The 13,349-nt window shown below is 47.0% G+C and overlaps 1 protein-coding gene across 4 annotated transcripts in view; it reads left to right on the top strand.

Annotated features, from left to right (window-relative positions):
- DNMT3B (DNA methyltransferase 3 beta) overlaps positions 1-13,349 on the top strand; it is a 371,865-nt gene that overhangs the window by 186,712 nt on the left and 171,804 nt on the right. For all 4 annotated transcript variants that reach the window (XM_086948367.1, XM_086948364.1, XM_086948366.1 and 1 more), the window contains 4 exons: positions 2,410-2,522; positions 9,257-9,440; positions 11,454-11,538; positions 11,969-12,114. In XM_086948367.1, the coding sequence (XP_086804493.1) occupies positions 2,410-2,522; positions 9,257-9,440; positions 11,454-11,538; positions 11,969-12,114 (528 nt within the window). The remainder of the gene's footprint in view (positions 1-2,409; positions 2,523-9,256; positions 9,441-11,453; positions 11,539-11,968; positions 12,115-13,349) is intronic.

The raw sequence follows: 13,349 nt of genomic DNA, 5'->3' as shown, positions 1-13,349 counted from the left end.
AGAAGCTTCTATAGTAAAATAAAGACCCTCAGTTGATAAAGGATAGATGGTGTGAATGGGATAGAACAGAGCTTACATGAAGAAAGGGTTCAGAATATGAATGGAATGAGAAAGTTTCATGTTGGCAAAAGCCGTTATTGAATGAGAGGGGACTACGGTAACGTTATGTACCTGGAGCTGTTTAAAAAGCTGCTTTATAGAATTTACAAAAGAGAGCGGCAGGTGTACTTTCTTTAGGTACCACGCTCTAACCTGTCCATCAAACTCCAAATCTGGCCCTTTGCCTTCGAAATAGTTATCGCAATCAACAAAAACTTCAGCCCAAATCACTAGGCTAACCCTCCTGGATTTTTGCAATATACAGGATGCAAGAAACTGGTGATCCATACTACTGAAAATCCATGAGGTGGGGAAATGCCTTAATACTGCAAAGACCCAGAACTTAGAATTCCTTACCTTGTGAGTCGTGAACGTTTGGAGGACTTCATGAAATTTAAACTTAATGTGAAAACAAATCTCTTTATTTTATAGAATTACAAATCGCGAGCTTATTATGGATTCAGTTCACCGATTTAAAGTTTACAGATTCTGGGTATCCAGCTGTTGGTTAAAGCCGCTACTTAAACTCTTACGGTGAAAGGTGAGAGAAGAGAGCCTAAATAGAAAACAAGCAGTGGCAAAACCAATAATTCTCACCTATGAAAACTATTGGCTTTGGCAATGTTATGTAGGTATGCTATACAGCAGCGCGGATGCTTTGCAGTGTGGCTAAAACTCATTTTAAAAAGTGCTATGACGCAGTTAGGGCTAATGTGCTTTTTTTTTTTTAAAGTGCATTAGTGCTGGGTGCATCATAGTTCTTTTTTATAATTTTTAACCATGCTGCACAGCAGCCACACAGTCATACAGCATGGCTACAAATCATTTCCATAGTCAGCAATGCCCATGCTGTACGGCAAGAACAAATATAAATGTAAATGTAAATGTATAGGCATTTATATAGCGCACTACTTACCCGTAGGGTCCCAAGGCGCTTCGACCGCTGCGAAACCCTTCCTGGCTTCCCTGAGAGATGGTCCCTTAATGGGTATCTCCAGGGTGAGACCAGGCATCCCCGGCGGTCTGGTGGGGCCGTTAGTGAAGATGAGGCAAGCTAAGGCCCAGAGTTGCCGAGTGTGATCGCTGATCAGAGTGGGCACCGAGGCGAGAGAATTATCGAGTCCGCTGACCCTGGTCCAGAAACCTGCCGCGCCGGGAATCGAACCCTGGTCCCGGGCCGTCCTCTGCTCTCGGGTCTGCCGCCTCTAACCAGTGAGCCACACTACTTCACTGGCAATGGTAGAGCCAATAGTCTAAAAGGCGAGGCCTGTTGGCTTTGCCATTGCTTGTTTGGTCTCAGCACAACACTGCTGTGATTCTGAGCAAATCAGTTAATCTCCCCATGTGTGAAAAAAAACAAATATGACATTTTGCAAAAATTCCTATCACATTTCAATTGTGTCCACGTCTTGTTGAAAATACATTTGGAAAAAGATAACAACTGTTATCACAGTTGAAGCAGATAAAATCTGTTGTAACAATAAACATCCATTTCAAAGGAAGAAAGGGTTTGTTTGAAGTGTGTGTGCCATAGTAAAACATACCTACAAATGGCAAGAGGTTCAACAAGGACGACAGTGAAGAAGAAAAACAAGCATTTGCAATGCAATAGGTCTCGCATTTGTGATATTGAAATGACTATGCCTTTTATTTATCTGTTTTGATAATTAATACATAAATAAAATGCATTGTCATTTACAATGGCAATAGCGCAAAGTCTTGTAATTACGAGACCTATTTTATTTTAAAGAAGCGGCCGCCATTGCCCCGGGCTGCTTGGAAAGTGAAAGTGTGCATGGCGCTCTAAGTGTTGCAGGAAAGCATGTCGTGCCTGCAGTAGGAGAACCTCATTAAAAAAAAAACAGTGCTTACAGACTAAATAAGACACACAGTGTAACAGAAGAAAAAGGGCCAGTGCTCATGGGGGGTTACAAATGACATTAACTAAAACTGAGTCGGTTGAACAATCTGACAGTAAAAGAATAGGACTAGGATAAACAGTAATCCCATGTATGCTCATCCCAATTGTTAATGCACCACATGAAGGGGGGGGGGGGGTGAACACAATGATTCAAGGAAGATCTCTCTCCTTCTACCTTTTGAACACTTTGAGCATACCCGAGTTCTTCTTGGCTACTCTGATGTTTTGTTGGAGCACAGGCTTCCCTTGGCAGCAGCAAGTTTCAGCACACTGGATAACCTTTGGCTAAGACCATGATTTTGGTAAATCATTGTTTTTTTCCTTGTTTGCAAGAGTTAATGCTGTCCAATGTCACAATTTTTACTAAACTTTTCTTCCTTCTTTGTTAGGAGCGATTCCTGGAGTACTGCTTCATGTATGATGAGGACGGGTATCAATCGTACTGTTCAGTTTGCTGTGAGGGAATAGAGCTTCTTCTTTGCAGCAATGCTAGCTGCCACAGGTAGGTGTATCCCTTTAACATTGGCCATAGGAGTCTTTCCATTCCTTCTAGACTACATAAATATGACTTTTAGTAAATACAAGCAAGTCCATTATTGTCAATGCCATTCCATTTATTACTCTCTTAAATCAGTATTATTTGAGTTGAGTGTATTCTTGTTTAGGACATATACCATTATTAATAACAAAATAAAGTAAATAAAAAACAACGGTAACTACCACAGACACGCATGCATTTCAAAATATTGTTGTTGTTTGTACAGTAAGCATGGATTCTTTAACGGGATATTATGGGCCACATGTTCGTAGCTGTTTTTGGTCGCAAACTGCCTGATTCTGTGAATTGGGCCGTTTGCAACCAACATAAAGCATTTTCCTATGTACAAAACACTATTTTGCGATTTAGTAACCTATTACCGAATCGCAAAATGGGTTAGTGACTTGATATTAGGAGGGGGCGTGTTAAGGGCGTCCCTTCCTAATAGAGACTCGCAATGCTATGTACAAATGTTTTGTGACCAAAATGCTGTCGCAAAACATTCGCTTTTCAACACCGATTTCAGTTTGGTGCTAGCTCATTTGCAAACAGGAAGGTGTCCCCAAGGAAGCCCTTCCTCTTTGTGAATGCATGCGAAAACATTTATCTGATAGAGACTACTAGCCGCAGATTCCTACACGTAGAATTATCCCCAGGCGTGAGACTTGATCCGGAAACTATTTGCCACAGCATTCCCTGCGCGCCGGGGGCGGAGCGACACTACGCAACTCTGCCCAGGCGACGTCCGCGTACGTGACGTCAGCGAGGTCACGTAAGACCCACCCTGGCGCGCCTACGTCAGTTTTTTCCTTTTCCGCATGTAACGAGGATCCGGGCTTGCTACGGGCCTGTTTGGGGCCCTTTTTTCTCCCCATTGTCTCTTCTTTGGTGGAACAGTGTGCGAATGCCTTTGGACTTCAAGACTTGCACGTCGTGTGGGCGTCTTATGTCGGCGACGGACCCTCACCTCATTTGTATGTGGTGTTTGGGGAATGATCACAGCACGACTGACTGTGAGGCGTGCCAACAGTTGAAGCCGAAGTCGCGGCTAGAGCGCCGGATGAAACTACCCACGGCCGTTGTCGTCATCCTCGCCCTTCTCCGATGTCACGTGAGCATCGCTCCCCAGTGGGTAAGTGTTGCAGTTTGTCCCCGGTGGCTGGTTTACGGCTTGCCGGGGGCATGGGCTCTCTGCGGGTGTTGCAGCCTGTGTGTCGTCCTATCCACCGTTTCCCGGTGTTGGGGCGTCGAGAGTCCAGATGGAGACATACGCAGCGGCTTTGCAGGCCTCGCTGGCGTCTCCTCCTCCTTCCCCTCCTGGGGCAGCAGCGGATCCCTTGCCTTGCGCTGGGCCCTCTGCAGCGGCGGCCCCAGCGCCGGCTGGTTCGGATCCAGGCTTGGAGGATGTAGTACTGTTGGGGTGAGGCCCCTCGGGGGTCCCTCCTTCAGACCACGGCACCTCTGCCTCGCCGCAAACTCCCACGGGAGTCCCTGTGGTGTCGCTGGAGGTCACCGTGGCTCGGGTCACATCCCGAGCCCCTCTCGGTCCTTTAACAAGGTGGTCCTGTCTAAGGCCAAGGTGACGCCGCTACGGCCCCAGCTGCAGCTGGACCGTGCAGAGCCACAGGGGTCGGTGGACCCTCCTCGTCCTGTTCCGGGTCGAGGCTGGGTGGGAACCTCTGGTCCCTCTCCGGGCCCCTCTCGTCCCTCCCCACGGGCAGCTGACTCGTCGGAGGTTGAATCCTCCTTGACGCCGCTACATGGGTTGCCGGGCGACCTCCGCTACATTTTGGGCCGTGGCTGGAGGAGGGCTTTGTGCCACTCCCCAGCCCCTTATCGTTCCTCCACACAGGCGGCTGCCTCGGCGGCGGTCGGTTCGGCGTCGGTCCAGCGCCACCCCGAGGCCTCTTCGGCTCCGGTTCCACTCCTGTCCCCGGCGCGGTCTGGCTTGGAGGAACCCTGTCTGGCAACGCCGGATGGTGTCGACATCCTGCCTCAGGCGGTGGACTCTACGGCTCTGCAGATTGGTCGTGCTGCGGATTCGTCTTAGGACGCTCCTTCTTCTCCAGAGGCAGACTGTATCCTGGTGTCGTCCTCCCCGGAGACTGGTCGCCTTGTGGTCTCTTTTTCACCAGCGGCGTAGAAGGGCGGCTCCCCGCCATTTCTAAGGCAGAGGTGTTTGCCGGAGGAGCGGCAGGTCCCTCACTCTTCGGTTCCTTCTGACTTCCAGGTCTGGCCCTTGCCCGTCCCTCTTGGCTTCGGGGACGGCCGCCTTAGTTAGCAGCCGTCGCCCACGGAGGAGCTGCTTTCTCCACTGCGGGGCCCCACAGAGGCGGGTGCAGCCTTTGCTCACGCTGTGTCCACGACCATGGGCATTCTGCACATGGGTGACCCGGTTGCTCACTTTCCAGCAGACCATCTCTTGAAGGTTCTCCACCAGGGCTCTGGTGGGAGGGAGTTCTTACTTCCCTTTGAGTGTTCGGTCCTTTCTTCCCTGACGGGGGATTGGAGGCGTCCCGCCTCAGGGGATCCGGTGCCTCAGCACCTTCTGCACCGGCATATTCCGGCTCCTCTTGACCCGGCGTGTCTTTCCCTTCACCCCTCTGCGGCAAATCCACTTTTGCGGCCCGCCTTTCCCTCTCTGCTGCCACTGTTGACTCCGCCGTCCAGGGAGGCCCGCTGGCTGGACTCTTGGGGGCGCAACATGTTCGCCTCGACCATCGCTGCCCTCCGGGCTCTTAACACTTTGTGTGTGTTGGCTAGGGCCTTCTCTTGTTTGTGGGACTCGGCTGAGTCTCTGAGATCCGCAGCCTCCCAGGAGACTGTCCAGGTGGACTTACAGCATCATGCTGTCGATGGCCGGGAGCTAGGGGCGTTTGTTCTCCACTCCTCTCTGGACATCTCAGAGGTGCTGGGCCGGGCCATGGCTTCCTCAGTCGCTCTCAGTCGCCATGCCTGGCTTCGGGACGGAGTTTTCCCCGAGAATATTCGGGAGCGACTCATTGACCTTCCGTTTGATGGCAGCCTGTTGTTCCATGCCCCGGCTGATTCCGCCATCCAGAGGTTCTTGGCGGGGCTCCCTCATCCTCCGCCTTATCCTCCTTCTCCTCCTCAGTGACTGCTGGGTTGGGCTGGGTCTGGGCCTACTTAGGCCGATTGTTCTGGCTGTGGAGTGTGTTTTCTGGCCATTGAGTCCTCCCTTAGGACTTTGGCGTTGTTGGCTACTGGACGGCCCTTTGTTGTACATGTGTGTGTGTGTTTCGCTGGAGTTGTTGTGCAGACTTGGCCCTGAGATTAGGCCTTCTGCTTTGCTTGGGCTGCATGTCAAGCCTTCGCAGGGACATTTTTTCCCATGGCTCTTTTGTTTTTCCTCTGCTGCAGAAGTTCTTCCAAAGAGGGTTCCCATGTCTTGGGACTTAACGTACCCTATGTGGGGCAGTGGTAGCTGTTATATAGCTTGCGCTCTGCTAGGAAGTACAGGTCGCCTTCAGGTGCCGGTTCTCCATGGCGTTTCTGTATGTTGATTTTGCTTCTTGAGGTCGTGCGCGCGGCCCCTCGTAGTGGTGTGGCCGGGCTTTTTCTCACCTTCCTGCCACTGTCCTGAGGGCTGGGGTGATTCTGAGTGCTTCCTTGTCAGACGTAGACTGCCCGGTCTTTTTGGGGCCCGGGCTTTTCTTCTTGCTTCTGGCAGCTTATGACTGTTGGCGCTATTCTGGCTGGCCTGTTGCCTTCCATCTGGAAAGGGCTCGCCTTACTTTCCCTCATTTCATTGGGCCCTCTGGGCTTCTTCTTCCTCCTCTTCCTGTCTTGGCATTGGATTGAAGCTCTGTTGCCTTGTAAGGGAGTGAGGGGCTTCAACCTCTCTACCCTTGCCCTTGGTTCCTCTGCTGTGAGGGTACGGGCCTCTTCAGTCTTCTTTCTTCCTCCTACACGCTCTGGAGTCGGTGGTGTTCTCCATGTGGTGGTTCCTCTTGCCTGGCGGGGGTGAGGTTGCTTATCTGGCCCGCAGATCTGATCCCCTGTGGGACCTTCTGTTCTGTCCAGACTGGTGGGGTCCTTTCGCAGGCCCTCCTTCCCCGTGGGTATTGCTAGGGTATCTATTCTACATGAAGGAATCTGCGGCAAGTAGTCTCTATCAGATGTACGAGTTACTTACCTTCGGTAACGATGTTTCTGGTAGAGACAATTCTAGCCGCAGATTCCTTCACAGCCCGCCTTTCCTCCCCGTTCTGCGAGGACCCTTGGGTTGGTCTTCGGTACTCGCCTCCCGGTGGGCGCTGTGTCTCTTGTAAGTGCGTTCTTTTGCTCTTGACGGGTGGCTCGGTCTGGTTGCGGTTCATTCCTCCTCTTGGTTCCTTGGAGGATGGGGTTATGGTGCTCCTGTGCCCCGCTGCTCTGGCTACTCCAGGTTTGGGGGGGTTTGCTTTAAATCTCTGTCCTTCCCGCCCCTCCCTTCCCCTCCTCTTGCTGCTGAGGGTCCTTGCCCCTCTGCTAACCTCCGAAAAGGGGTCATCTGGCCATGCCTTGTTCTTGGGGGGTGGTTGCCCTCTATGCTGGGTTGGCTTGGAGTTTTGTTGGTCCTGTCTGTCTTGGGTCTGGCTCCCCTTTTTTGTTTCTGGATGGGGTAGTAGGCCTGTTACATGTATCATGACTTTTTACGCATGTTCCTTGTCTCCGGGGCAAGGCTGTTTATGTACTGGCAGGGTGGCTGCTCAGAGCTCTGCTCTGTTCTTTCTTCTGCCCCTGCCTTTGGACACTGCAGTGTTGCACTGTTCCTTATGGTGTTGATTGTCTCCACTCTCTTTTTTTCTACTCTTTCTCACACTGTTCCCATGCTCCCACAGTTTTTTGTCTAGTGGCTCCGCGTTATGGTGCAGAAAAGTTCTCCAAAGAAAACTGACGTAGGCACGCCGGGGTGGGTCTTATGTGACCTCGCTGACATCACGTACGCGGTTGACGCCTGGGCGGAGTCGCGTGGATTCGCCCCGTCCCCGGCGCGCAGGGATGCTGTGGCAAAAACTTTCCAGGTCCAGTCTCACGCCTGGGGATAATTCTACGTGAAGGAATCTGCGGCTAGAATCGTCTCTACCAGATACATCGTTACCGAAGGTAAGTAACTCGTACTTTAAGAGCAGGGAGTGGTCCCACGAACTACTGCCTACTCTTAAAAAAATTAAAAGAATACTTTTAATTTTTATTTTTGAAACACATCCTGTTTTCCTTTAAGGGAAACAGGCTGAATTTTTAAAAAAGTTGCTTTATTTAAAAGCAAATACAGACACAGTGGTCTGCTATTCCCAGCAGGCCACAATCCCGGTGTTTTTGCGACCTACCTCATAAATATTAATAAGGTAGGTCGATTGCGAACCACTGGGAATCGCGAACAGTGTAAAAAACACTGGTGTATGTTAAGTTAAAGAATTTGTAAAGTATGCTTATACCAAAGTAGGCGTCTTAGCTCTAGTGACATGGACCCTAAGCATTGTCAATAATCAAATACAGCAGCAGTCCAGACTTTTAATGAGTACATGCCCGTTAGTCTAAAGAAAAAAGCCAGGTTTTTAAATCCTTCCTAAATTTCAAAAGGTTCGATTGAGGTCGTAGATATTTTGGCAGTAAAGTCCACCATTTTGCTGCCGTATAGGTAAAGCTTCTCCCACCCCAGTAGGTTTTTCTTATTTTGGGTACTTGTACTTTATTGACAGTACTAGTACTGCAAGAACATTGGACGATCTTGATGTAGCCTTTTGTGAACCCAACAGAGCGCTTTGAAATGAATACGCGCCCTAAATTGAAGCCTGTAAAGTTCCCTAATGGAATTGGAAACTGGGCAGAATTTTGGTAGATTCAGCAGAACTCCCGCTGCCGCGTTTTGAAGAATTTGAAGTTTATTGTGAAGAAGTACTTGGCACCCTACAAATAGTGCATTGCAGTAATCAATTTTTAATATTACCAAGGCAATGATTACTGCTTTCCTATGCTCTAATGGTAAAAATGGTAACTCTTTTTTAAGGTTTTCAACATAAAGAAGCAGGAAGAGGTCACCTGATTTGAATGTTCTATGAAGGTGAATCTGTTGTCAAAAATGACACCCAGATTTCTTGCCTTCTGTACTGGAATTGATAGCATACCAAGATTCGATGGCCACCAGGTGGACTTCCATAAGGTATTGTTGTTATCAAACATTAGCACCTCCCTTTTATCGGAGTTAAGTTTAAGAGAGTTCAGTTGTATCCACTGCGCAATACTGTTCATGCATGTGCTGAACTGCAGGACTACTCTTTCTGGATTAGATGAGTATACAAAGCTGTTTGAGATTTCCTAATATCGAATCTCAAAAATGAGATATTAGGAAATTGCAAATCTAAAGCTGCGTACATGTGGCGCCATATTTCTTAACTTATCCCTCTGTTTTTGCGGGAGGATTTGCTACATTTTAATAGTTGATTGCTTTATCGCTTTAACATACAGTTCACTTTCCTCTGCTGATACTGAGCTCTGTCTTTGTGAGGGTTAGCAAGCTTTTTTCAGGCTCATATTTATCCGCAGAGCTTCTCATAAATGAGGGCCCTACGGGCTTTTGCTTGAGAAAAAGAGAAACGTGATAATGCCTATGAGCTAGGCAGCTCTTGTAATTATGGACCACGCCTCACTCGAGTCAAATCTTTAATGGAAGATCAACACTTTCTGTTTTGCAGGTGTTTTTGTGTGGAATGTTTGGAGAGCATTGTTGGGCCAGGCACATCAGAACATGCCAAAGAACAAGAGCCATGGAACTGCTACATGTGTGTGTCCCAGAGGTGCCATGGGGCACTGCACCGCCATAGAGACTGGAATGTAAAATTGCAGGAGTTCTTCACGAGTGACCGAAGACAAGAATATGTGAGGATACTGTTGAAAAGGAGGAACTAGGGAAGCATGGTGTGGGAACAGTAGGAAACACACATTTTAGACAATACAAAAGATTAATAGTTCAAGCAGTAATCCATTGAAGGTAAAGTGTAAGGCAGATCTGACTATGTAAGTTTACTTTGTCATATCTATCGACTATGACAACATTTAGTCGCTCCTTACAGTAGGTCAGAGGGATATAAATGCATAGTATTCAGTGGTAATACCATTTGTCACATTTACAAATGACACTAAATGGTATTACCGCACCCGGTATTACCACACCCGGTACTACCACTGTCTTTGCTGATCATAAATTGCACATTCTCAAAGCAGTGAGGATTTGTGAACAAAAAAGAGCCCAACATCCAGTTAAAATGTGCAGTAATTGACAGCACTATTGGGTCCCACGGAATATTCCTAATTACAGCCCTCACACTTATACTTGCTGGTAAATGGGCTAGTAATACAACCTGGTAACAGTAGCACAAATATGGTGCTACCACCTCATTTTATTAACTAGTTATGAAGCACTATGTGGATGATATGCAAGCTGATTTTAGCAAAAAGTTGTAATTGCAAGATTTTAAATGACAACTGGGAACTCCCCTATCTCTGAAATTGCCAAAGGATGTGCCTCATATCTCGACACAAATATCTTATCACAATTGATCCAAGGTCTTCAGTACATTTGGGCCATGGTGACCTTGTTCAGTTAACTTAAAAAAGGTTAGAATAGGTTTGGCAGGCATGATAAGCTGGTGTTTCTACATCTCCTTACTCTTGTCATGATGTCTCATGGCCTGGCTGGTTAATGGGAACTAACAGAATACAAGGAAAATGCCAACAGCATACTTGGTAAATCAAAGTAAAAGAGTTGCTATTGCCCTATTTTGTTGTCTGGCTGAAGCTAAACTACTTCCTGTGTCTATAGACAATTCCCTCTTTGAAGTATCCGAACAAGTTTCATGTTAGGGTAAAGGCAGATTACCCTTTAGTACCCCAACATTTTCCTTGTTGCTCCTCGTCTCAGGGGGCATGAAGACAGTGGCAGGATTGGAAAGCAAATAGGGTTCTACTAATGCTCTCAGTAGTTTCCACTCTTTACCCTAGCACCTCAGCAGCAAATAGGAGACTTGGTAATCTCAGGGTGTTTAAGGCCACATGATGTCACTCCTCTGTCATTGGTATTTTGGTTAATTGGCGGCCATTGCAGGATTGTTCTGAAACAGACTAACGAGAGAAGTGGCGAGAATTTCACTCTCTGTTTGGAAACGATATTGCTTTTTTGCTTTCCTCTACGGCTTGTCCTCCTGCTGTTGTTTCGGCTTCACTTTGCTTATTTGCTATATAAAAGCTGTAAAAGGACCATCTCAGTCAGTACTCCCTGGGATTAACCATGCGACTACTCTTTATATTTTCTGCTCGCTGCTGATAAACTAGCACTACTACAGTCAATGAAACACCTATATAATTCAGCCACCTCCCTACATCTTTGTTTGTCTCCTGCTCAGATTGTCCCAGTAGTGCTTTGTATGCATTTAATTGTTCAGACAAATATAGTAAGAAATCTGCCTACTTCACATTTGCACAAACTTCCTCACTAGTGCCTAATTTACTAGCATTGCTGCCCTTGTTTCATCTCTACCATATGTTTAGGGCCTACGTCCAGGCTCACCGTGTTTTGCTTGATTCCTCTTCCTATCTGTCTATGTAGGTGCTCTCATTATATCTCCATTCTCACTATTTCTACACTTAGCTTCTCCAAGCCCAGTCCCTGAAATCAGTGGATGCATTGCTTCCTGGGTAGGTTCTTAGAGCATCAGATGATAATATGCACATTTTCTGATAGCTTGTCAATGTGGCGTTGGGAAGAGATGGAGGAACTAAACTGAAGATATTTTAGAAGCTACCCGTTCCTTTGCTTTTCTACCTTTTATTTTGCATGTTTAATTACACAGTTCCAATGAATGCTTTGAAAGTTCATTTTTATGTTTTCTGTAGGAAGCTCTCCAGAGTTATCCAGTAGTCCCAGTTGAAAAACGTCAGCCAATACGTGTCTTATCCCTTTTTGATGGAATAGCAACTGGTGAGTCCTTCAGTTTTTTGTAAAATAAAAATTAAAAAGCAAGGAGCAGATGGAGAGATTTGAGATTTACTTCGGCAGTAGTTATTATCATATAGCTGTCTGCGCAATAAGGCATATCCAGGAAGCAGCTGAGGGTGAAGGACAGAAAATTTTAGAGAGACATAAAGTCATGAAGAGCAGAGCGAAGCATGAAATGGTGGTATGGAAAAGTTTACAGGTAATATCATGAGAGAAGGGACAAAGAAAGGTAAAAGCATGAGAGCAAGGGCTAAGGACAAGTTTGCAGAGAAAAGATGAGAGCATGGGAGGGAAGTATGGAGAGAATAACTGATTGATCTGAGCAGGACCAGATGTGCAGAGAATGCAGGGAAAAGGCATTGGTTTCTGATGATATTTGAAACAACGTATATTATCTGGTCTTCTGTTTCAGGCTATTTAGTTTTAAAGGATCTTGGATTTAAAGTGGACACCTATGTTGCTTCAGAGGTTTGTGGCGACTCTATTGCTGTTGGGACTACCAGGCATGAAGGAAACGTCAAGCACGTGCATGATGTCAGGAAATTATCCCGTAAAAATGTAAGGAAGCACTTGGGAAACAAGACTGCATATAAACCAATATGTCAAAAAGACATTTCCAGGGATCAGTTAGCTCTGACATTGGCATCCATCTTGGTAACTTGCATTGTTGTTGACATGATTTTCTTCCCTGTGACATGCATTGGTGCTGGGATAAATATTTCTTAAATAACATGCATTAATACTCACATCAGTAACTGTTGAGACATTCATTGGCACAGACATATGTACTTATGGTGTGACTTGTGCCGGTGATGAAATCAGTATCAGTCCTATAACTTGAATTGATTTTGACACCAATATAATTCTCTGACGTGCACTGGTTTGACTATCACTTGTAAAGTGCAGATTATACCACCAAAGTGGGCGATTGTTAATGAAGACAGACCAGTGCAAGTACAGATAAGATAGGCTTATTGGGTAAAGATTCAAGTCTAGGGTTTTTTTCTAGAAGCTGCATAAAGTTCAGTATTATGTATTTTCCGAGGAAGGTAGCTCCGTATAAGCTATCATGTTGAAGGCATGGTCTGCAGCCCATGTCTGTTGAAAAAGAGATTTGCAGAAGCATATAAGAGGAAGAGAATATGATTCTAGTGGGAGAAAGAGAAGTTAGTGAACTTATGTATGAAAAAGGAGAACCCTGTTCATTGAAGGGACAATATACATTTTTTGTATTTTACTTATTTACTAGCAGCCTGTCCCGACGTTGTCCGGGTATGAATTGCTGCCAGCCAGTAGTATATTGGTTCGAGGCATGTGGGCTGCTGAATTCATATCTGCGCATAGATCGCCGCCTAGTGTTGGGTCCGGATGATTGCACATTGTTGTCCTGGAAGAGTCTTCGAAGTATCACGAGATAGGTGGCTCCTCCCCTGGACTACAGTGCGCATGGGCATCGACTCCATCCCCAGATTGTTTTTTTCCGCCATTGGGTTCGGATGTGTTTCGGTTCCCTCTGTCGGAATCGATGGTTGTTTAACTTTCTTTACTTGAGACCAAAAGGTCTTTAGGACTCGCGTCGGTATTGTCTATCGTTCGGGTTGGTTTATTCATCGGCTCCGAACACTTGCTGCCCTTCCGCGTGCTGTCGGCGCGGACGGGCCTACACGACGCTCCAGACTACTTCAACATGGAACGAAGTCCATTTAAGAGGTGCCCAGTGTGTGCCTCAAAGTATTCGCACATCGACGTGCACCCAGTGTGCAACAGATGCTTGTCGCCGGACCACGACGAGG

This window comes from Lissotriton vulgaris, unplaced genomic scaffold (assembly GCF_964263255.1).
Source record: "Lissotriton vulgaris unplaced genomic scaffold, aLisVul1.2 SCAFFOLD_956, whole genome shotgun sequence".
NCBI classification, from domain to species: Eukaryota; Metazoa; Chordata; class Amphibia; order Caudata; family Salamandridae; genus Lissotriton; species Lissotriton vulgaris.
The sequence above is the reverse complement of the archived record's forward strand: the minus strand, read 5'-3'. Positions and strand labels throughout refer to the sequence as shown.